The sequence below is a fragment of the Theropithecus gelada genome, chromosome 9 (assembly GCF_003255815.1).
Source record: "Theropithecus gelada isolate Dixy chromosome 9, Tgel_1.0, whole genome shotgun sequence".
Lineage (NCBI taxonomy): Eukaryota > Metazoa > Chordata > Mammalia > Primates > Cercopithecidae > Theropithecus > Theropithecus gelada.
The window spans coordinates 122,540,541-122,565,172 of NC_037677.1; the positions used below are offsets into that span (position 1 = coordinate 122,540,541).

Sequence of the window (24,632 nt, forward strand, 5' to 3'; positions counted from 1 at the left end):
TCACTGCAAGCTCCACCTCCCGGGTTCACGCCATTCTCCCGCCTCAGCCTCCAAGTAGCTGGGACTACAGGCGCCCGCCACTACGCCCGGCTAGTTTTTTGTATTTTTAGTAGAGACGGGGTTTCACCATGTTAGCCAGGATGGTCTCGATCTCCTGACCTCGTGATCCACCCGCCTCGGCCTCCCATTCAGGGGTTCTTTAAGCAACAGGGAGGCATGCTCATATGTGTGCCTTATGCTCAGAAAAATAGCTCGATCACCAAGCAGCTGTAATCCACTCGACTGGTCTCTCTTCCTTATGGAAACTGGGTCCTGAAATTCGGTATCATTCTTTTTTTAGAAATCACGCCACCCTCAAAGCCTCATCCACCTGTCGTGGGCAAAGTGACTCATCACAGCATTGAATTATACTGGGATCTGGAAAAGAAAGCCAAACGCCAAGGACCTCAGGAGCAGTGGTTCAGGTTCTCGATTGAAGAAGAAGACCCCAAAATGCACTCTTACGGTATCATTTATACGTAGGTGCAGTGTTGAATTGCTTGCCACTTTGCCTTGACTTCCTGATTAGCTGGAATGATTTCTGTTGTCTTTAAAAAGCCACTGCTTATTTCAAATTAAAGAATGAGTCAGCATCATTTGTATTCATGCTCTTTTATGAATTACAATTTTTGGAAAATAGGCATTAGCAGTAACTTTGAAATTTAAACCTCTGTACCTTTTGAGAGCTTCTTTGACTTCTGAAATATTTTAATGATATGTATTTAAAATCTAGAATGCAGAGACACAATCAAATGATAGCTTGATGAAATTAGGTGAGCTTCCCATCAGGCTGTTGTGTTCCCTGACGTAGGATGGCCCCGCATGGTCTGCCCTGGCCAACTTCTCTGATCTCATGTCATACCATTGTCCCCTTGTCAATTCTCTTATACCACGCTGGCTGCCTCTCAGCCTTGACAGGCCAAGCCGGTTCCCATCGCAGGGTCTTGCTTGTTGCTGTTGCCTTGAATACATTTCCTTCTGTTTTTATACAGCTGGTTCCTTCACACCGTGCCAGTCTCAGATGAAACAACCCCATGCCCCCAGAAGGCCATCTGAAGTAGCCATCCTTCCACGCAGGCCTCCTGTAGCTCAGAACCTTGTTTTGTATGCCACATAGCATTTAGCTCTGTTGGGTTTGTTTTACTTGTTTACTTGTTTGCTGAGTTTGTTTACATTGTTCCTTGTTTACTTCTTTTACTTGTTCCTTTCCTGCCTCCCCACCCAGTACTAAACTCGGCGAGAGACAAATAAGACTCCTGCCTGCTTAGCGCTCCAGCCGGTTCCTTGACAGTGCTGGCTGTTATATAGCAGGCCCTCCACATGCTTCTTGCATGAATAAATACCACCAGGAGTAACCAAGAAGTCATTTTTGGCCAGGCATGGTGGCTCATGCCTGTAATCTCAGCACTGTGGGAGGCTGAAGTGGGCAGATCCCTTGAACCTAGATGTTCAAGACCAGCCTAGGCACCATAGCGAAATCCCATCTCTACAAAAAATCCAAAAGTTAGCCAGGTGTGGTGGCTCTTATGCCTGTAGTCCCAACTATTTGGGAGGCTGAGGTGGGAGGATCACTTGAGCCTGGGAGGTGGAGGCTGCAGTGAGCCACGATTGTGCCACTGCACTCCAGCCTGGGTAACAGAGTGAGACTCTGTCTCAAAAAAAAAAAAAAAAAAAAAAAAAGTTACGTTTTTCTTCTCAGTCTTCATATCATCTCTGACTTATTTCTCCCCCTTGATAGATTTACCACTTGAAAAATGCAAAATGACTATTTTGTGATTCAGGAATATCAAAAATGAGATACAAATACGGTTTTTAGGTAAACTTTTAATTTTGAAATAATTATAGATTCATACCCAGCTGTAAGAAATCATACAGGGTGACTGTACCTTTTCCCATTTCCCCATGGTAACATCTTTGAATGCGATGGTGCAGCATCACAGTCAGGACACTGGCATTGATGCCGCCAAGATGCAGACCAGGCCCGTCACTTTCCTGGCCTTTTCTCAAGTTTGCATTGTGATCAAAACGCTGACATGAAGAGATCGATATGTTTGTGTGTATGTGTATATAAAATATATATAAATATGTGATCTGTATATGAAGGCTCCAACTTCAACTGTTACCTCGGTGATAATGTATCTGATATTTGAGAAATTTCTCTGTACCTTAAAAAAAAATCAGAAATGTAGTTAACCATTTGGTTAATGTAGTTAACCATGTAAAAATAGTTCTGTTCTAACTAGTCCAATATTGTTTTAATCATGTCGTTTTACTCATTGAAAGTATGCTTCTTCTATCTAAAAGCATGAATTGTAAGAAGCATTTCTCTGGAGAAAGAAAAAGACATCTTTCTTTCCCCCATCACCTTAGCACCACAAGCTCTGCTTGGGCAGGCGAGTGGGGCCATCCTGAATCGTTCTTTCTTCATTGGCTGTTCCTTTCCTGGGTGGCCAGGTAGGCAGCCTCAGCTAGAGAAACCACAGCTGCGTGTGCTGGCTTCCAGCCTGAGGTGTGTGTCTGTGTTGTCTGCATTCTTCCCAGAGACCTGGTTGCTGTCAGGCTGGAGAACGCACTCACACTCCAAAGACAACCTGGCGTTGTGGGTCTGGCAGTGACATCTGTGGTCCCCGCTCTAAGGACAGTGGGGAAATGCCTGCATTTCTCGCAGAATTATACAGTACAAATCATGACGCTAGGTGGCAGAATTAGGCTGTATTAATCTTGACCTCTTTTGCTTCCTTATTTGTTTCTCTGCATGGCCTTAAAACTAGCAAATGCTTTTCTTGTAAAAAGTGATTATCTGGAATACCTGATATTTGGATTGTGGATTTAAGAACCTCCTCTTGATTTGTCCATTTCCGTTCCCATCAGTCATCAGTCTATCTGGAATCAATGACATTGTCTTTGACTTGGGCTTTCCTCCATGGCTTCTCACAGCCAGTCAGTTACTGAGTTCTCCATTTGTAGAATTGCGTCTGTGCTTTCCCTCATTAGCTGGGGGTTTCCCCTGCAGGATGTAAGCTCCATTTCCCTCTAGCTCATTTGTGGATCCGCAGCTCCTACACCTGCCCAGTGTATTTTCTCATGGAAGGAGTTGACTTTATTCCTTTTTTTTTTTCCCCCTCATCGTTCTATCTTGCCGGGCTAATTTCCATTTTAATCTTTCTTTTGTCAAATTGTCTTTCGTGGGTCTCCATTGCTTGAAGGATAAAGGCCAAATTCCTTAGACTAACATTTAATGCCTTTCACAGCTTCCCCACACCTGCCTTTCTTGTTGCCTCTTATTTCTCAGCACAAATCCTCCAATCAGATTTCCTACTGTCCTTTGAATATGCCTTGATGTTTTCTGCATGTGTGTTCAGTTTTTTTTTCCCTGTATGGACAGATTTTCCCCTCTCACCCTATTCTTTCTTCTGCCCTGGTCAGATTTTACCTCCACTGAGAAGTTCTCCTTACTACCCGATACTGTCTGTGCCCCAAATTCCTGTGATCATTGCTGCCCCTGCCATGCATTAAATTTATTCCATCAGCGTGTATTATTGAGTGTCTGCCATGTGTCAGACACTGCTCCGGATGCTGGGGATATGGCACTGGGGAAAAAATTCCTCCCTCGTGATGAGGAAGGCAAACAATAAATAAGATATATAAGTAAAAATAGGTAGTCAGCAGGCAATATGTACTAAGGGGCAGCAGCACAGGAAAAATTGAGGGCCTGGGGTAGAGGTGGGGAAGTCTTCACTAAGAAGGTAACTACTGAGTAGGTCTGAAGCAAGGATACCTGGAGCCTTGCCACTATTGGGGGGAAGAAACTCACAGACAGAGCAAAGGGCAGGTGAGAAAGCCTGGTGGTGCAAGTGTACTCGGCGGGTCCCAGGAGCGTTGAGGAGCAGAGGGAACAAGGAGGAAAGTAATGGGGGTGAGGGCAGCTGGGTCATGAGAGGTCACTGCCTGGGCCTTGAAGGTTATTGGGAGAACTCTGGCTTACTCTGAGAGAGGCGGGGAAAGCCACTGGAGATTGTGAAGCTGAGAAGAGGCGTGATCTGGCTTGTGTTTTACAAGGATCCCTCTGGCTGCTGAGTTGGGAACAGGCCGTAGGGCGGCCAGGCAGCAAGCAGCAGGGAGGACTGACGGGGAAGCTTTTGAAACAGTTTAGGTGGGAGACAGCACAACGGTGGAAAGTGGGACGATGCAGGATATGCTTTAAAGATGGATTGAAGAACTTGCTGTGGTGGACTGGATGTGGGATGTGTGAGAGAGAGAGGATGGTCAAGGGATATGTGACAGCCAGCACAGGCCAAGTGATGCTGCCTGAAGCATAAGTGTCACAGTCTCAGTGGCTTATGGCAGCAGCAATTCCCTCCCACACACCATGCCCACCGTGGCTGGGCCAGGGCTCCATCCTGCATTGTCCTCCTCCTGCAGCCCAGGCCAATGCAGCAGCCTCTGCCTGAACATTGTCAGTCACTGTAGCAGGGGAGAGAGCATGGCACGCTGTTTCTTGAAGCTTCCACCCAGAATGACATACTTCACTTCTGCGTCTACTTCATTGCTGAAAGCAAGACATGCAGCCATGTCTGAGTTCAGTAGGGCGAGGAGGTAGGATCCCTGGGGGAGGGCACCTCGTGTCTCTAAACAACAATCCAGCCTTTCACAGGAGGCACCCAGGGTTTGGCCTGAGCAACTATAATAACAGAGACGGGGAAGACTGTGGGTGGAGTAGAAGATCAGTTTGAAACTATCAGACATCCAAGCCAAGATGTCAAGGAGGCAGTTGGGGATGTCAAGGGCCAGGGAAAGGGGTCTGGGTTGGAGAGACAGACTCCAGAGTCATCAGCATGAGGCTGGATTGGAGTTCTGAAGGAGGGAGTGGAGAGAAGAAAGGGAAGTCTGGTAACTGAGTCTTGGGGCTTTTCAATATTTAGCTTCTTATGTTTCATATTTGCTCAGCTCTTGCATCAAACATTTGCTTGTTGACTGATAACAAAAACAAGGCTATGCTTCACATTTTTGTAGACCTCTACTGTGGAAATAGTTCTAAGATTCATTTATTTGTTCAGCTGTCATGTCTAGGTAAAGTTGCGCTTCTCCATGGATTCAATGAACTGCCCTTGTGAGTCCTCCCTGTGCCTGCATTGTCATCACTGTAGAGTACCCTGGGGGGCAGTTGTGTCCTGGGTCCCTGCTGTGTCTTTTGTCCTCTTTGGAGCCATCTCTAGTGATGCAAGAGTCTTCAGCCTTTCACAAGTGTGCTCGGTAACATCTGGTTTCTAACACAGTTGTGTTATTTCCCTTTCCAGGGGTTATGGAGGTACTGTTTGCTTCAGGGTGACCTTATGATATTTAGCAATATTGGATTTTATTGGGACCACTTCTGGTTTTGTTTTGGTCTAATACTATGCTAAGTCTCTGACACCTTGCACTGAATTCCGGTGATGCTTGGCCATTAGATTCTCATTGAACTTTTTATTTTGTTTTTTTTTCTTGAGACGGAGTCTCACTGTGTCGCCCAGGCTGGAGTGCAGTGGCGCTATCTCGGCTCACTGCAAGCTCCGCCTCCCGGATTCACGCCATTCTCCTGCCTCAGCCTCCCGAGTAGCTGGGACTACAGGCGCCGCCACCACGCCCGGCTAGTTTTTTTGTATTTTTAGTAGAGACGGGGTTTCACCATATTAGCCAGGATGGTCTCGATCTCCTGACCTCGTGATCCACCTGCCTCGGCCTCCCAAAGTGCTGGGATTACAGGCAAAGGTCTTTTCAGATGCCACACATTGTTGAGGGCTCAGTTTCTGTGACCCAAATATCTAAGTATTCATGGACATATTTTCATTTAACATCAAAATCTACCTACTCATAAGACTCTTTTGTGCCAGGCTGATGCATTTCAGTTTAAAAAAAATTATTACTTTTTAGCTCTGGCGGTTTTTCTGAATATTTATCTTGGTTTTAGAGCTTTTACTTTTATGGTAAATGTATTTATATCGATTTTTAACACTTACCTACTTCTCGGTTTCTTGATGGAAAAGTTTTGTAATGCCGTTGGCTTTATTTCTTCATTGTCTTTCCTACAGTTTCTTATTTGTTGATACATACTATCTCAGTTACCTGCTGCATAACGAACCAGCCCCAGACTGAGCGGCTTGCAGCAGAAACAGTCATGTGTTTGCTGATGATCTGTAATTTGGCTAGAGTGTTGATGGCTGGTTTCTGCGCCATGTGGTCTTGACTGTTGCAGCTCTCTTGGGGCTGGAAGAACCAAATGGCTTCACCCATGTGAGATGCATCAGCTGGGACGGCCAGGACAATAGGAAGCTGGCTGGGCTTCATCTCCTTTGTGGTCTGGATCTTCCACTGACTCTGTCTTACTAGGTGGCCTCTTTCTCCAACAGGAAAGTTGAACTTCTTTACATGGTGGCCAGCTTCCAAGCAAGGAGAAGCAGAAACTTCCGGGAATCTTAAGACCCAGAGCCAGAGCTGTACTGATTCACTTCTACCACTTTCCGTCCTGTTCAAGGGGAGAGGAACTCGACTTAACTCTGTGGGGAGAGGAGCATGTTCCTGCAGGGATGGTAGCGACTGTGGAGGCCAGCTTGACTTCCAGCTCATTTGGCTTCTTTTAGGCGAAGAGAAATGTGTTTCTAGCAAAGATGATGTCGGTTAGGAGGCTGAATCCACCAGCGCACAGAGCAGGGAGGCAGAGACACGTACGTGGTCAGAGGTGCTTTAATGTGCATAGTCTTTTTCTTGGTTCTGCTGGTGCTACACCCAAGAAGTCATTTAGATTTGGTGCCTGAAGTAACTTTGTGATGCAAAAACAGGATCAATGAACGTTCAGTATTTGATTTTACCTTGAAATTTCACATTTTAACAAAGGACAGAAACATCAAGTGAAGAAGGTCTTTGTAAATGTTTTTCAGTTTTCAAAAAAAGATTCTGTTAGAGATGTTAGAGTTATGATATTAGAGTTGTCTCCAGATTTCACGGAGGCACCTCTTTCCTGGACGTGCCAGACTCTTCTGCACCCTGACTCTCGCCACGGTGAGAGCACCTAGAACCTGACTTTCCCAGGCGTCGTGTGTTCTTTCAACCCTGCTGGGAAGTCCTTTCTCAGACCGCCTGGAAGACATCTCCTGTCTGTCATGGAAGTCCTTTCTGCCATTTCTCACTTGACATCAGAGATACCTCTACCAGAGGACACTCTCCTGGCACCTCACTCCCTCTGCCCTGTACCTGTTTCTCAAGTACCTGTTCCTGCCCCGTGCCTGTTCCTCAGTGGGGGAATTAACTTGTGTGATGGATGAGTTTGGCGGAAGGAACTGAGAAGGCCTTCTGGGTCCTCCTTTGGGAATACTCCTCCCTCTAGGGCAAGTGTTGGGTCTGTTCTTCAGCCACACACTTAGTGCCGTGCCTCATCCTTTGGGGGAAAGAATCCGGTGGGGGCTGGGAGTGAGTGGGCAAGGCTGTTTGATGATTAGGTGAGGTGTTAGCTCACCCACGTGGCCCAGATCTGAAGGCAGGTTTTCAGGTGTTTATTAGTGATGCTAACTCCAGCACTGTCATTTCACCCTTGCTCAGCTGTCCCTTCTTCACTGTCCTTGACTGCCCCTCTTCTTGCCACCCCATCAGTAGGAAGTTGGGTTCAACTTAGTGTTGACAGGTTCATTTTGGCCCTGAGCTGGTGCAGGGCTGCATCCCAGCCTGTTCCAACACCTTGCAGATAATGGGCGCTAGATACACTAGATACACTTGTTGAGTTGTGTGGAATGGAATCGATGTATAAATATTTAGTTGCACATACACATCCCTGAAAAATTAGTTGTGAATCCCAAAGAATGGTTGTGGTATCTTTGGAGGATCTATTGAGAATAAAAGTAAAAACTAGAGACAGGAAAAAAAATCTGGAGGGAAACAATGGTAACCTTGGCATCTAAGGAGCTATGGAGAATGATCCAAGGGAGGAGAAGAAGAACTGGATTAAGTGTTGAAGCAGGAAAGAAGTAAGAGCTGGAAATGACACACACACCCCTCTCGAAAACCAAGCCTTTGAGTAGAAGAAAAGAAAAATTTTGAGATAGGATTTGAAAAGGGATACATGGAGTTTAGTCAGATAAGAAGAATGTTGGCAGAACGGAGAAATGGGTAACATAGAGGTTTTGGGTAATATTGGGAAATATGTATAGCTCTGTCAACTTTTGGAGACCTGATATTGTAGAATGCATGCCACTCAAAGCCAGGCTCCTGGGACCTGCCTCACAAGCAGAGGGTGGGGTCCTATCTTAGCACTTGCGCTGGATCCCAGCATCTTCTGAGCAGCCAGGCAAACTGCCTACCTGCATTTCTTGGTGCTCATTTTGCAGGCTGCAAATGTTTAGACTCAGTCCTGCTTCCCTCTGGAGGTGTGTGGATTTCCATCGTGAGTTTCATCAGATTTCTATCCCAGAAGTGCTCAGCATCCATTTCCCACAAACATTCCTAAGATGAACTTGACCATGGGGCATGATGTTAGCATTGTCCTCTGTGTGCTGCCTGAGCTCCCAGCTCTACTGGAAGTTGCTCATGGGCTGCGAGCAATCTTGCATGTGACTTCTTCAGTCCTTTCCCTGCAGTGGTATTTTGCCTGCAATAGTTATGCAGCCATGTATTAGTCTCACAGCCCCCACCACTAGATGGCCCCCACTTGAAAATTACATATATACAATTTGACTGCCTGTCTTATCTTTCAAACATAAAACTTTGTCGCTTGAGGACAAATGTCACAGTTAACGTGATTATTTCTCCAAAGTACAAAACGGCATGCTGGCTATGTGTCAGGCCCCAGACTAGGCCCTATGGGACAGAGGGCACCTGCTGGATAGGGATAGAGGTGCCATGTGGGACTTGTCCTTCATTCTCTAGGAGTTCAGCAAAGCAGGATCCATCAGCTGTGTCCTGGAAATAGAAGGAACATCACTTCCACCTGCTCTTCTCGTGTCTTATCAGAGAGTGCAGATTAAGCTACCTGGTGTTGTCAGCATGTTTGTCTCCTCCTGTCTAGGGGATATGCAACGAAGCATGTTGTTGAAGGTCTGGAACCAAGGACACTGTACAGATTTCGCCTGAAGGTCACCAGCCCCTCTGGGGAGTGTGAGTACAGCCCACTCGTCTCAGTGTCTACGACCAGTGAGTATTCAGCCTCTCCACGCTCACCTGTCTCTAGATCAATGGAGATGACAAGCAATTTAGAGATGAAAATATTGTGCCTCTTGTTCGGCCTTACCAGAAGCAGGAATGATACCATTTTTAAACACTGCAACAGTATTTACTAGTTGGGCCTTTGCCATAACTTATAATGTCAGGGAAGTCTAATTCTGCTTTCACAAACTGGGAGATCTATTTTTGTGCCAAAACTGTCCTGTCAGTAGCCATTCAGCACCAAAGGGTAGAGTCACCTTTCTTAGGAAATGGGCCACAGGGATGTGGGCTGGGTAAGCCTAAGCGTCCCCATGTAGCAAAGCAGGCCGCCTGCCTGAGCGTCCTCGGGCGAGCAGCTCCATCCAGCGTCTTGTCCATTTTAGACAACCCCAGGGTGTGCGTCTTAACTCGCCCCACAAACCCGATTCCTGGGGTCATGGTGAGTGAGGGAGAACGAACAGTGCTGCTGCATCCATGGAGAACCCTGCAAGGGAGAGCCCCACATGGAGACCTCCGAGCCCTTCAGCCAGCTGAGTTTTAAGGTTGTTTCTGAGGTTGGTATTTTAAAGCATTTTAAAGATGCTGTGTCCAGGACCATCTCTGAGCAAGAACATTGTAAAAATTAGGATGGTCACAAGTGTTCTCCACGGCCCACCCACTGAAAACACAGGTGAGTAATTTTTCAGCCGCACGAAGGAAGCCTTCCTTTGCGAGTAAAGCTGTTTTTCCGTTTTAGTCCAGGTAGCATTTGGCTTGGAGGTATGTGCTTTCTGTGGCTTTCAGCTGTGTCCTTTAGGCATTTCTTCATGACAATTTTTGTGTAGACTAAAGTTAACTCAGCTTTTGAGCTGTGGTACCTTCAGTTGCAGACCTGGCATTAGGGGACAGGATCTGAGTTTAGCAAACTGGGAGTTTAACTGTGAAAAACACAATTTCAGAGGAGACTTCTGATGTGAAATGGTCAACTCTGGGGATTCAGGTTAAGAAAGAGGGCTTGTTCCTTCATCCGGCAGTGCTGAGAACATTTGCTGTCATATGGAACGTACTTACCTCTCGGGTTCTTACAAGAAAGCAAAGATGGCAGAACGTGAGCTGTGTGTGCTGAAGGAAGGCAGAGGGCGTGCAGGAGAAGGGGTAGGAGGAAGAGGTGGCAAAGGGAGCCAGGCGTATGAACAGAGACTCTCTGGGCAACCCCAGCCAGGACGCCGTCCCAGGCTACCTTTCTGTTCCCTCCCATCCTCTTGCTGTCCCCACTGCCCACAGGCCTTCTGCCACTCCGCAGACCCCCACCTCTACCCTCCTCCCTGGAGCACTCACTTCATTGCTGTGCTCACTGAGTCTGCTCCATGGGCAAGCACGTGGGGGCGATGCGTCGTGTAGCTTTCCCCTCCTCTGTCACATGCTCGCCCTCCTCCCCAGGTACAGAGCAGTATTCCCCACCTCTGTGAACACTTCTTGCATCTTCTCTTAAGTGTTTGTCTACCTTTTGGTCTCCCACCTACATTGCGGGCTCCAAAAGGGTGGGTGATGGGTTGGCCATCTTTAGCTTGTGGGAGATCCTTAATAAATAAGTCAGCATGTGTGCCTGTGGCCCGGGCAGGAGGATCGCTTGAGCCCAGGAGTTCAAGGCTGCAGTGAGCTATGGTGGCACCACTGAACTCTCCGGCCTGGACAACAGAACAGAGCAGGACCCTTTCTCTAAAAAAAGAAGATCCTGGATGGATGGATGGATGGATGGATGGATGGGTGAAAATTAAGGACCAGTGGCAGAATTAAGAGTATGAAAAGAAACACTGATGTTCTCAGGTTTCATTTCTGTTTGTTGGGAGATGTATTAGTTTTCCACTGGCCAGTGAGCGTTCACCCAAACCTTCCACGTGAGGGCGAATATGGTTGGTTCTGCAGCCTTCCATGGTGGGCTTCAGGTGGTCTCTAGCATCCTCGTAATAGCACATCAAAGCCAGGGCAGGGGCTTTTGGCCCTCCTGGCCTGAGTGTACATGGGGTTGGCATACCATTTGGAGCTCTTTTAGGAAGGGCTGTTCATTAGTGTGTTCTTATGCTGCTAATAAAGACATACCTGAGGCTGGGTAATTTATAAAGGAAGAGGTTTAATGGACTCTCAGTTCCACATGGCTGGGAAGGCCTCATAACCATGGTGGAAGGTAAAGAAGAAGGAAAGGCATGTCTTCATGGTGGCAGGCAAGAGAGCATGTGCAGGGGAATTTCCCTTTATAATACCATCAGATCTTATGAGACTTAATTCACTATCATGAGAACCACATGGGAAAGACCCGCCCCCATGATTCAATTACGTCCCACCAGGTCCCTCCCATGACACATGGGAATTACGGGAGCTACAATTCAAGATGAGATTTGGGTGGGGACACAGCCAAACCATATCAGGCTGTCCCTGTGGGCCAGATGTGCCTTCTTCCCACTGAGCTGGCTCCAGAGGCAGCCATGGAGAGCTGGTGCAAGGCGTCTGTCCTTACAGCCCCATGGTTTCCATGACTAATTAGATGAGGCTTCCTGCAGGGATGAGTGTGTGGTGGTGACCAGGGGTGTGTGTGTGTGTGTGTGTGTGTGTGTGTGTGTTGGGGGAGTGATCCTGGCCATTTCACTGCCAGATAATAGCATCACTGCCTGCAGCCAGGAAGCCTTCTCAGCCCCAGGGGGCTGGACTGGTTGGTGAGGATCAGGTGTCCTCCTCCTCCTAGCTGGGGAAGGCTATTGGCTCTGCGGGCTGGCTGCAGTTCCCTTATGCTATTGTTATATATTTATAATATCCAAAGCAGATTCTCCTAAGGAGGCAGATCATGCTAAACAAAGAACTGAAAATGTGCACATGATACAGAGCAAGTGCAAATGCTTCTGTGTGGTGATAATTTGCATTCAGTTTGAGAGTGTTTTAATGAATCACAGAGGCATGCACTTTGTTTGAATAAAGAATGCACAGCCTTTTTTTTCCCCCCAGGTAAAGTACACGAGATTCTTGCTTAAATGAGGCATACAATTTTAATCAGTTGGGCCCTTATAAAGAAAGAAAAACAGCTGCTACTTGTTAATTGGCAAATATCTTCTCCAATGAGCTCGTGATTTATTCACTGCTTTTAATAAAGACTTAAAATTCCACCAAGAAAGGTGTTATCACCATATTATAATATCTGCAGGTACATCTGCGGCTAAATAACCCTCTTAAAGAATATGAACGATGGCTTCCTCAAGACCATTCTGCCCTGCTCTGCCCTTCTCATCAGTGTCCCCGCTCACCTGGGTCTGACTGGTGAGTTCCATCCTGCTCAGATGAACGCATGGGCTTACATCCTCACCATAGGCAGAATCAGTTTGATATTTGCAATTGCAACACTCAGGGTAAACACTAGAAAAACAAACCTGCAGAGCAACAGCTGGCCTTTTAAAAATATTCAGTTGCACTTATTGATGGCATTCCCTTGGGCCAGGCCCACAAAGTCTTGAAGGATTCAGGGGTGGGAGGAATGGAACATTCTGTTCACCCTGGAATCTCCTCTCTGTTCCTCAGGACTCCTGCCTATAGTGGGAGTAGGAAGAATTGCTGTGCACTGCAAACAAGGGTCTTTTCTTTTTCTGTTTCTTTGTCAAATTCATGTAAATGGAGACGTTTTTGTGCCTCTGTTGCTTCACACAGGTTCCAGTGTAATCCTCAGTCCCTCCTTTCACTCTTGGTAGTAGCGTGAGGACAGTTGAGGAGTTAACGCTGAGAAAGAGCTCTCACACCCTGCAACGGTGGTCACTGCTCAGCAAGCAAGGACTGAGCAACAATTAGGTCGATTCCCCTCTCTTCTGTGAGGTGTCCCTTTGTTCTCAGAGTAAGCTGCGAAGTGCTCATTACCTCCTGTGGAAGCTGGAATTGGCATTACATTTATTATATCCTGATACTGAAAGCTCTGGTCTTTGCTACAGGCGGTCCTCTAGCTTATAAGCATGCAGTGAACTTGTTTCATTTTCCAACCTTTGCATGCTGCAGAGCTTCCTGGTTAGGATGCGCTAGGAAGTGTCCCCCCGGGAGAGCCTTGCTGTTCGGTAAGATGGAGGCTGTGGAGTAGATGGGGCCGGTGGAGAGAGGTGGTCGGGGGTGCGCCCTTAGAACTTTCCCTAACATCTCAAGCAGTTAGCACTTTTTGGAAGATTTTTAGGCCTCCCCTTTCTTTTAACACTGGGGGAGGATCACACTTACTTAAGATGTTCATCTGTCTGCAGAATTTAGTAAGAGTGGAAGCATATAGTGAATTGGTCGGTACTACAGCATTTACTAAATACTAAAGGGAACGAGTGGGCCTCATGGAAGACTTGGCCTTGGCTCTGATGCTGCCCTCTCCTAACTGGGCAACCTTGGACAACTTAGCCTTTCTGACTCCCAGTCTGACGGTTTGGAGGAGAATTTTAACACTTAGCCTTTCTGACTCCCAGTCTGATGGTTTGGAGGAGAATTTTAAAAGCACTGTGTAAAAAGCCTACATACAGCTTAATTCATAGGATTTGATTTAGGATACTACACATTGTACAACTTAGTAGAAATAGAATGAGCTTTATATGTTGTTATAAGTGATTTATCCAAATGACTTGTTTTTATGTTTTAGTGGCAGCTGAAGTTTGAGATTAGGAGAACATGGGGCCTATTAATGGGATAACAAAGACTTTTATAAACATACCACTCTCTTCTGGTTAGCAACAGAAAGGGAAACAGTCTATGGGTTTAGTTCATCCATCTAAAGTGTAGATGAAACACATGATGATTTTAAGCCCTTATTTAATCTAGCCCAGGGTTCTCAACTTTGGTACTACTGACCTTTGGGGACTGGATGGTTCCTTGTTGTGTGGGGCTGTCCTGCACACCAGGGATGCTTCGCAGCTTCCTTGGCCTCTATCCTCTAGATGCCAGTGCACCATCTCCTTAGTTGTGGCACCCAAAGATGTCACCAGACATTGCCAGATGTCCTCTGGGGTATAAAACCCTGCCTCCTTCCTAAGCCCTACTAGTGAAACCACTGGGCACAGCATGACCTGCCTTAGAAGGCCAGGGACAGCTGTGAGCCTTGGCCTTTGACAGGTTATCGTGCGACTTTTATTTGACACTTTTGATCTAAAAATTGTATGTAATGATGAAAAGGAAATATAATGTAGCTAAAAAAAAATCTAAGAGATTGGCAAGCTCTAGCAGACAAAATTGCTATTTCAAAATAATTTAAACTTGGCATAAATTTATTTTTACGAAAGAAAGGAAAAGGTATCGGCTAAAGATCATTCTGGGAGAAATCCCTTTATTCTCCTGTCTCACTGTTTTCCCAGTTTGTACATTGCCCAACTCACTTTGCACCACTGAAACCCTCCAAGGAAACCCAAAGAAAAAGTGTCTCCTAGGCCCAGGAACTGGCATCCCAGAGAGATTTTCTACCATAAGGAGCAGGAAGAGGGAGGCAAGCTGATCTCTCTGGGCCGGACTATAAGAGGGGAGGGTGAGTGAGCCCCAGGAGGCAGTGTAGGGTACAGTGGGGGAGAATGGGGCAGGAGTGGATATTTTCTTTCAGGTTTAGAATAATAACGGGCTGAAAGCGGGCACTACAGTGGAAGGGAGCATGGGAGCTAATGGTTAGCTCTTTTCATGCTAACCCTCCAGAGCCTAGCACAGGACTTGGTATGTACATTACTTAGGTTTGTTGAATGAATGAATGAGACCTTTGAGGTTATTTAGACCAGGGATTATAAACTGAAACGCTTGCCACGCGTGGGTGAGGGGCTGGGCGTACATTTGGAGAATTTAAGAGGCGGTGGGGCTGTATCCACTCACGATGGCAGCTGCTGCTACTGTCACCCCAACAACAGGCGTGTGCTGGGTACTTACGATGTGCCAGGTGCTATTCCAAGTGCTTCACTGGTATTATTTCATTTAAGCCTAATTGTGATCCTTTTTAAAATTAGAAGGTGTAGAGTAAGGAACAAATGAAACCAGAAACTCCTAGAAAGATGGGCGGCTTCTCCTAGCCCTTTACTCTCCCTCTATTTGTGCTGCCCGCCTGCCTGTTGGCTTTGCTGTGGAGCTGATGTCCCCTGTACAGAGGATGCCCTCCCCGACTGTGGCCCATTGTTCTTTTAGGCTTCTGGACTCCTGGGTCTGCTCCACTTGGCAAACTCTAATTGAGTTTTCTCCTGGTGCTCCCCACCTCCCTGTGGGTAGAAGCCCCCTGACCCCACACGCTCAGAGAAGACAAGGCCAACGTGTGTGTCACATTCCTGGGAAGAACTGAAAATTTTAATTTCGAATGTTAAAGCACTTTGTCCTTTTTTTTTTTTCCCAAAATAGTTTAACATCTCTTTGGCCAATGAAACTAGCATGTTGTGACAGTTGCTGAGGTTTTCCTTGCTTGTAGGAGACATTTATTAAGTCTTATGAAATCTGAAAGGATTATTTCTAAATATCAAAATAACATTCACAAAGCAATACTTTATAACTTGAAAATGTCCCAAGCCTTTAGGTCAGTCAAAATGTTCTCTTAATATGTGAAAACCAGCTGGCTTCTGAAGGTGCAGAAGAAACGGTTGCAAAGAGCCATCTTGGATGCTGTGTTAACATGTGAAAACAAGGTCTTTTTCGGTAAAAGAAGCAGTTGAGTAGGAAATGTAAGATATACTTACAGAAATAGCCAAGCGCCTTCCTGGAGATGATCCCCCGAAGGCCACAGGAGGAAGATGGTGGGAAGGAGTCTCCTTTCTTGATGTTCTGGATGATTGCCTTCCATCTCGTTTCTCCAGGAGAGCCCATAAGTAGCGAGCACTTGCATCGGGCTGTTAATGTGAATGATGAAGATTTGCTTGTCCGAATACTTCAAGGAGGGTGAGAGAACTCTGTCAGTCTTTTTTTTTTTTTTTTTCCCCCATGCCTATAAAGTGCGTAGAAATACATGCAGTAGCTTCATTTTGTTTTCCTAAAAATTCCCATGCCTTTGAAACTGCCTCCAAAATGGATCTCAGGTGACTGGTGTGAGTTAATAAACCATAGTTAATAAAGATGCTCGTGAAGCCCCATGTAAATGTTATATTTTGTAATCGTGTAATAGAAATTGTAAAAGGAAATTACAAGGCTGGGTATCATATTTTCTTCCCAGAAATGATTTCTGTATCTTGCTTATAAGCCACAGCATTTAGACAAATTTCACCCCCAGATGCCCATGTCTAATTTCTGATGAAACGAGGGAATCGCCAAATCAACTGCTTTCTAATTTAAAAGGTTGATGTAACACTAGAGGGAAAATGGTGAATATTGCTGCTGCAGATGAGGTGTTTGAAGCTGCCTCCTACATGAAAAGTAGATGTTACCTAGGTTCTTTTTGAATCAGTAGTTTTGAGTGCCCTAGCAGACAAGTCATTTGTGAATTATGGCTCTGTAATTTGGAGCTCTTCAGAGAAGGTTCCCACAAAAAGCCAAAGCTGCTGTGCTGGAGAATGTGCGTGAAGACCTCCGCTTTCTTCCCTGAACAGGACTGTTCTCTACCCAGTAGGTGAGATGGGAGGCAAGGAGAAAGCTCGAGTCTCCACCAATACAAACTCATGTTCGGTGGAGCTGAGAGTCAGCAGTGAAGAGACTGTCCTCAGCTATCTTAAAAGAGCTGTGTTCATCTAAGAGTGCTACGTCTGATGGCACGATGGCTTTGAGCCAAAGCATGCATATTTTAAGTGAAATTACAGCAGTTTTCTCTTTTATTATGCATTTGAATCTTGTAGAATATTAGGCGTATAGTTTAGAAGATTCTTAGCAGTCTAAGACAAGAAAAGATTTAATGGCCCCAAAGAAATTGGAATTTTCAGTAAAATGAGTCATTTTAGCCACCTGAGCCCCACAAGAACCACTGGCTTTGACTCTGCAGTAGCTGTACTGAGCATGCTCATCTCTTTTCTCTGTCTTTCCCAAGCCATGTTAAGGTTGATGTTCCCAATAAGTTTGGCTTTACCGCTCTGATGGTTGCTGCCCAGAAAGGATACACCAGGTATGGCTCTTCTTCTTTTTTTTTTTTTTTAAATCTCGGGGATTTAACTTTTTGTTTTATTCAGAGACTCTGGTCAGGATAAGGATGGGAGGAAAAAGGGCCATGGAGGAACCCAGTTTCTTTTCTGTCTCCCAAACCGTCCGTACCATGCGATGACTTGGAAATCCCGCTGTTGTAATCATAAAGTTATACAATATGCAGGAGAGAATGTAAATCATATGTTGAGGAAGAGGGGTAGCCATTTAATTACATGCAATATATTTTTATGTTCTTGGAAAACTGGTTATTGGAATTTGAATTTTTCTTTTTTAAAAATAGGGGGATATTCTGGAAAACTTTCTGCTAGGTTACTAAGATATAATTTTTCACAGATATACTCTCATTATCTATTCCACACAGAGATAAGTATTAATAGAAATACCTTATTTTCATTTATATCTTAATTAAATGCCATTTGAAAAAAACATAAATGTTTTTTCATTAAATGCTACCATTTAAGAATATATTAAAAAATGGCCATTCAAAGGACAGTGAATTATTTTGGTAGCCCAATTTGTTTCATGTGCTTTTGTTTGATTTTAGTGAATAACTTGTGTCAAAGGTAAAAGCCTATGTTTTTGGAATGAAGAGGTGGTTTTCTGGTTTAATGGATGGTGGCTGGTTTTAAAACCAGCTGGCTTCTGAAGGTGCAGAAGAAACTATTGCAAAGAGGCATCTTGGATGCTGTGCTATTCTTTTGACTGGACTATTGTGGGTGCTGAGTGATCGAAGTGACTTACCTAGCTACAGTTCAGTTTGTTTCCTTTAGGCTTGTGAAAATCCTAGTTTCTAATGGCACAGACGTGAATCTGAAGAATGGAAGTGGCAAGGACAGGTAGGAGGTGGGATATGACTGAAAATGTGCTGATGTTCTCAGAATTGTGTTGCTGGGCTTGTGCCCAGAGGCACTGTGATTTCACCCAAACATTTTCTCGAGTTTCTTTTGACAGTCCTGAGAGGTGAGTGGGTCCCCGAGGAAAGATGGTGATCACAAAAGCTGGCTTGCTCACATGGTCTTGTGCTTTCGCTCACCAGGGTGCTTGTGGGGGGCGGGCATCTGTTGTAACGTATGGTGACTTCTCTGGCGTGGTGGCCGTGCCCAGTGGACACACAGTGCACGGGAAATGGCAGCTACGGAGCAGCTCTGGCCAGCTGCGCTGCGCGTGGGTACAAGCGCCTGCCCCCGGCACCCCGTGCCTCTCTCAGTCCCCCGCTGCAGTTCAGCCTCACTCTTTGCTAAGAAATCTTCGTTGCTTCTAAAGAAGCAGACAGAAATCACCACCAGAGAGACGCCCGGAGCACTTTCCTGAGGTGAGAGGCACATGTTCCCTTGGAGGGCTGAGAACGCTACAGGAAAAGCTCAGGGCAGATAAGTGTTCCTGAAAGACCTAAACACACTCGCTCATCTAGTCATTAGAGTTAATCAATTAATTCCAGCTAACCCGTGTTTATTGACTGATTTCTACTTGCCAGGCGCTGTGCTTGGTGCATGGGTGAAACACTGAGCAAAATGCCAGGCCCTGGCTTCAGGGGCTGCGGTCACGACACACATGGAACCGGGGTTTGGGCACTGCAGAGGGCATCGACGGACAGCTGCCAAACACTGACCTTCTGGGGCAGGCCGTAAAGAAAACCCCAACTAACTCCTCAAATCAGAAGGACTATCTTCTACATTTACATTCTCTGAACACAATGCAGCAATAGATTTTAAATAACAATATCTTAAATATCACTTATAAATTTAAAAAGTATTTTTCCAAATAACTCATAGGTTGAGACTAAGCTGTCAACTCCAGGTTTGAAAAGAATAATAGCAATCTGAAAAGGGAAAAGAAAAAAAGTATAAGGAGAGTAGGAAAAATGAAAGAATTAAAAGTAGACATTGATTAAAAAGTAGAAAGATTATTGAGAAATGTAAGAGCTTTCTGTTTAAGAGGCAACTATCTAGTAAGATACACCGATCTTTTGTAAATCTAAGAAAGAAGAAAAATAATTAGAAGTTTGAAAGAGGACAATAACGATGGTTATAGAGAAAATGTAAACATGAAAAGAAGTTTGTGTCTATAATAGTAGATAATGTCATTGAAATGGATACTTTGTTCTGAGAAAATTTAAACCACCATGTCAACCCAAGAAGTAGAAAATTCGAAATAACCAATGTCCATGCAAGAAACTAGAAAATTCATTTAAAAATTACCTCCAATGTAGGCTCCGTGGCTTGACTATTCTACCTAGTAAACCTGTTCAGATTTTCTAGGCACTGATAATAACCTTGGGCTTTTCCAGAGCAGAGAGCAAACTGGAATGCTCCAGAGGATAACCTTATTGCTAAAATCTAATAGAGAAAAAAAAGCTATTTGTGTGTTTGTTTGTGTGTAGGTATTTATAGATCTCTTCCATCCCACCTAGGAGGGCCATTCCGGAGGGTATTAGGAAATTTTTTTAACATAACACTTCCCAGCAGTAGATTAAAGGTGAAAACCTTTATTTGTGTAGACGCAAAACAAAAATTGGGTGTAACTTGGCATGTATATTAACAAGTTTAAAAAGTAGTTTTTTAAATTTTTAAAATTTTTATTATTTTTTGAGATGGAGTCTTGCTGTGTCGCCCAGGCTGGGGGTGCAGTGGCGCAATCTCAGCCCACTGCAAGCTCCGCCTCCCGGGTTCACGTCATTCTCCTGCCTCAGCCTCCCAAGTAGCTGGGACTATAGGCGCCCGCCACCACGCCCGGCTAATTTTTTGTATTTTTAGTAGAGATGAGGTTTCACCCTGTTAGCCAGGATGGTCTTGAAAAAAGTATCTTATTTTTTAAAGTGAAGGATACTTTCAGCCTTTGAACAGTGTCTGGCACATGGGAGGCAGGAAGTGTCTGTTAAAGGAAGGATTCCTTTGATTGCAGCATACAAAGGTTTCTTTTATTTTTTAAATCATCTCAATCAGCCAGTGTCATTCTTAGTATTGGCAAATTCCTTTCCAAAATTAGTAGTGAAGCCCAGGAGAGTGGTGGAGAGCTTGATGTGAAATCTGCATCCCTCTGAGGATGTGGTGTGGCCTTGGACAGGCTACCTAACCTCTCTGTATCTCAGTTTCGTGTCTGTAAAATTGGAATAATGGAAGTACTTAGAGGTTGTAGGCATTTAATGAGCTAATATGAAAAATGCATAAAACAGTTCCTGGCATATGGTAAATTCAGATATCTTTTGTTATTTCATGATTAGACAGTATTTTGAGGGCTGATCCACTTAGGAAGATATGAACTGAGATAAGAGGTGTGATTTATTTCCTGTAGAACCCAACAGAATCAACTTGAAAAACTTGGACTTAATAAGGAGGCTCAGTAAAGTGGACAAACAAGGCAAAGAAAATACTTTCTTAAATCCCTGCAATTACTGGTTAATAAATATAATGGGGAAATAAAATAGAATGAAAACAAGAAAGGTAGGAAATCTGAATGACAAAATAAACCTAAAAACCTTACTGAGAGATATAAAAATTTAAGAAATAAAGACATGTCATATGCCAGAATGGCAAGATTGAGTATTATACAATTTTTAATTCTTCTCAAATACTGCATTGAGGTTCAGTGCAGCCTCAAATGGAATTATTCTTGGGAACCTGTCAAAATGATTGTAATTTATCGAGAAGAACAAATAGATAATATCTAGTAAAACTTAAGGAAGAATGTGGAAGGACTTGGCTTGACAGTTATTGAAATGCCTCATAACGTTATAGTAATTAAAGTAATATGATACTGGAACAAATCAGAAAAAAAGTAGAATGGCATAGAAATCCTCAAGTAGATCCCTATCTACCTAAGAACCTGGTATATGATGGTGGAAGTAACATAAACCAATGAGGAATGTACTGGAAAAACAGGATGTTTGAAGGAAAAAGTCAAGTTAGATCCTGGTCTTATAGCATGTACCAAAATAAATTCCAGCTGAATTGAGAATTAAATGTAAAAAACCCATAAAAAAGGACCAGAAAACACAGATGCATAATTGTTTTATCTTGTAATGTGAAAGGAACAAGTGCATTGAAAGGAATCATTAAGAAAAAGATTAAGAGTGTATTATACATTTTTAAAAACTTAATTACAATGTTAAGGACAATCCAGGGAAATATTTACAAATGTATTATAGACAAATTACTGGCATCTTTAATGTGTAGAACACACACACGCCTGTACATGTACTCCAAAAAAGCCTCCACACAGTAGAAAAAAGCAGTTTACACAAGACGACAATTTATAGCACAATCAATAGGAGCGATTCATATAAAAATGTTCAGCATTACTAGTAATAAAAAGTTTTCTACTTATCAAATTGGTTATTAAAAAAATAATCATGTTGGTAAAGATGCAGTGAAACAACCTGCACTTTCAAATATAGTTGATAGAAATGTAAATTGGTATAATCTTTCTGGAAAGCAATTCGGAAATGTGCTTCCAAAGTAAGCCACATCCATGAACACAGTGATCCTGTTTTAGGAAACAATCAGAAATGCAAGTATGATTAGTAAGGGTGTTTGTTGTTTCCTTATTTTAAATTGTGAAAAATGTGAAACAAATGTCCAACAATAGAGGATTGATTGAAGTTATGATATATTCATATGATGGAATATTTAGTATGTGAACACTGTTTTCAGTGCTTATGTAAACAGGGAAGTATATGAAATAATAAGAAACTGAAATAATACTTTTTAAAAGGCAGTGAGAAGAGAAAATCATACAAAGTGAGAAAAGATGGGATTTTGTGTAGAGCTGGGAGTGTGACTCTGAGCAGGGAACTCAGCAGCAGGCGAGTGGAGCGGGTCCTCCATTCCTGGTGGGCTTGCCCTGGGGCACAGTGGGATGCCCTGCAGGGCTGTGCTCAGAAGCATGCTATGTCCTGACCGCTCTTCCTTTCTCCTACCCTGTGAACCAGAGAGGGGCATTCTTATAAAGCAGCAGATAACAGACCCCGCGGGTGCCAGGCAGTTTGAGTTCAGGTGGCAGTTGGGGTGGTGGCTGACTCCAGCGGCTTGGCACTTGGAGGGCCTTGGTGGCTTTCTGCCAGTGGGAGGTGGTAAGTTCAGGGCTGTGCCTATCCCTGGGAAGGAAGAGCGCCTCATCTCAATGAGCTCATTGCTGGGCAACCCGGAGCCCCCGGGGCTGGTTATTAAGCAATCCTCCTTACCTCCTAGAGCAAATTCAACAGAATCTTAAGAGTTTGTTCTCTGTGAGGTGAGGTTATGGGTGACTCTAATATGGGATTTTTTTTCTAGGTACCATGCCTTACTTTATAATCAGAAAAGAAGCATTATTTTAAAATCGTGCAGATAGGCCGGGCGTGGTGGCTCACGCCTGTAATCCCAGCACTTTGGGAGGCTGAGGCAGGCGGATCTCGAGGTCAGGAGTTTGAGACCAGCCTGGCCAGGCTGGTGAAACCCTGTCTCTACTAAAAATACAAAAAATTAGCCGGGCATGGTGGTGCGCGCCTGTAATCCCAGCTACTTGAGAGGCTGAGTCAGGAGAATCACTAGAACCCAGGAGGCAGAGGTTGCAGTGAGCCAAGATTGTGCCATTGTACTCCAACCTAGGTGATAGAGTGAGACTCTGTCTCGAAAAAGAAAAGTCATGCAGATAATTAGGGTTCTATTTGAGAATATAATTTAAGAAGTGAAGTTTTCTTCCCTTAGCAAAGGTCATTCTAAAGACCCTCGAGTGCTTGGGAAAGGAGTATGAGCACCCTAAACCCGGCAGGCAGGTACTGCACCACGCTGACTGTCTTCTGGGGGTCTCCAAGAAATGAAGGACTGTGTGAGGACGTGGGGCTGCAGAGGTCTGGCCCCATCTCAGCTCAGCTGGGCCTTGCCTTGGGGGCTGGATATTCCAGTTACCACTGAGAGGCTTTGCACGTTTCCCTATTGGGAAGATCTTCTGTTTTATTTTCTAACTCTATCTTGAAACATTTACACATTTAGAAAAAGTGAAAGAATAGTACAACAAACACCTGTATACCTCCCACCTAGGCTTGGCAGTTGATATTTGGCCGTATTTGTCTCTCCTTTTTTTCCACTCTTGCTGAACTATTTTGAAATTAGTAGATAGCATAATCCTTCACCCCTCAATACATCAAAAAATGTTTCCGAAAAACACGGTCATTAACCTGCATAGTAATCATATCATATCACTTCTAAGACACTTCAACTAATTCCTTAATATCATTGATACACAACCACCCGTGCAGGTCTCCCAACCTGTTCCCCAAAGGTCTTCCACAGCTTTATTTGGGAGGTGGGGTGTGGGGTTTGGGAGGTGGTGTGTGGGGTTTGGGAGGTGTTGTGTGGGATTCGGGAGGTGTTGTGGGGTTTGGGAGGTGGTGTGTGGGGTTCGGGAGGTGGTGTGTGGGGTTCGGGAGGTGGCGTGTGGGGGTTTGGGAGGTGGCGTGTGGGTTCGGGAGGTGGCGTGTGGGGTTTGGGAGGTGGCGTGTGGGGTTTGGGAGGTGGTGTGGGGCAAGACCATGATCCATTCAGGGTTCCCACATTTCATCTGGCCTTTCTCTCTATAGTCTCTTATTCTAGACCAGTCCTCTCTCTTTAAAACTTTTTTTTTTTCTCATAGCAGTGACTCTTTGAGGAGAGCGGACCAGTTATCTTCTAGAATGTCCTATGTTCTGGATTTGCTTGTTTCCCAGTTGTGGGGCAGGCATTTCACTTGTTCATCTATCCCTTTATTAACAATAAAGTTAAAGACAGGCTTAAGGGCTTGATTAGGTTGGGTGCTGTGGCTCCTGCCTGTAATCCCAGCACTTTGGGAGGCTGAGGCAGGAAGATCACCTGAGGCCATGAGTTTGAAACCAACCTGGGCAACAAGGTGAAATTTTTTAAGAATTAAAAAAATTAAAGGCTTAATTAGACTCAGGTTAACACTTTAGCAAGAATACTTCAGAGCTAGTGTTGTGACTTCGTGTTACATCCATCAGGAGGCATGTGATGCAGGTTGTCTCACAGGTAGTGATTCTAGGTTTCATTATTTTTTTAGAGTGATGACAGCAAATTTTCTTCTTTGTAAAGATAGAATTTTCCCATTGCACTTAGAAAATAATTTTGGGGGTAATAATTCATTGCCGTGTGAATATTTCATTCGCTATTAATTTTTGTTTGTTTTTTGTTTTTTTTGAGACAGAGTCTTGCTCTCTCTCCCAGGCTGGCGAGCAGTGGCATGATCTCGGCTCACTGCAACCTCCGCCTCCCCGGGTTCAAGCGATTCTCCTGCCTCAGCCTCCCGAGCAGCTGGGATTACAGGCAGCTGCCACCATGCCTGGCTAATTTTTGTGTTTTTAGTAGAGATGAAGTTTCGCTATGTTGCTCAGGCTGGTC

The 24,632-nt window shown here is 44.6% G+C and overlaps 1 protein-coding gene across 2 annotated transcripts in view; it reads left to right on the top strand.

Annotated features, from left to right (window-relative positions):
* FANK1 (fibronectin type III and ankyrin repeat domains 1) overlaps positions 1-24,632 on the top strand; it is a 125,770-nt gene that overhangs the window by 95,405 nt on the left and 5,733 nt on the right. Inside the window, exons 2-7 of one of the 2 annotated variants that reach the window (XM_025397499.1) lie at positions 341-518; positions 9,071-9,195; positions 9,800-9,877; positions 15,999-16,080; positions 17,156-17,230; positions 18,039-18,104. In XM_025397499.1, the coding sequence (XP_025253284.1) occupies positions 341-518; positions 9,071-9,195; positions 9,800-9,877; positions 15,999-16,080; positions 17,156-17,230; positions 18,039-18,104 (604 nt within the window). The remainder of the gene's footprint in view (positions 1-340; positions 519-9,070; positions 9,196-9,799; positions 9,878-15,998; positions 16,081-17,155; positions 17,231-18,038; positions 18,105-24,632) is intronic. The other variant, XM_025397500.1, reaches the window with a different exon arrangement.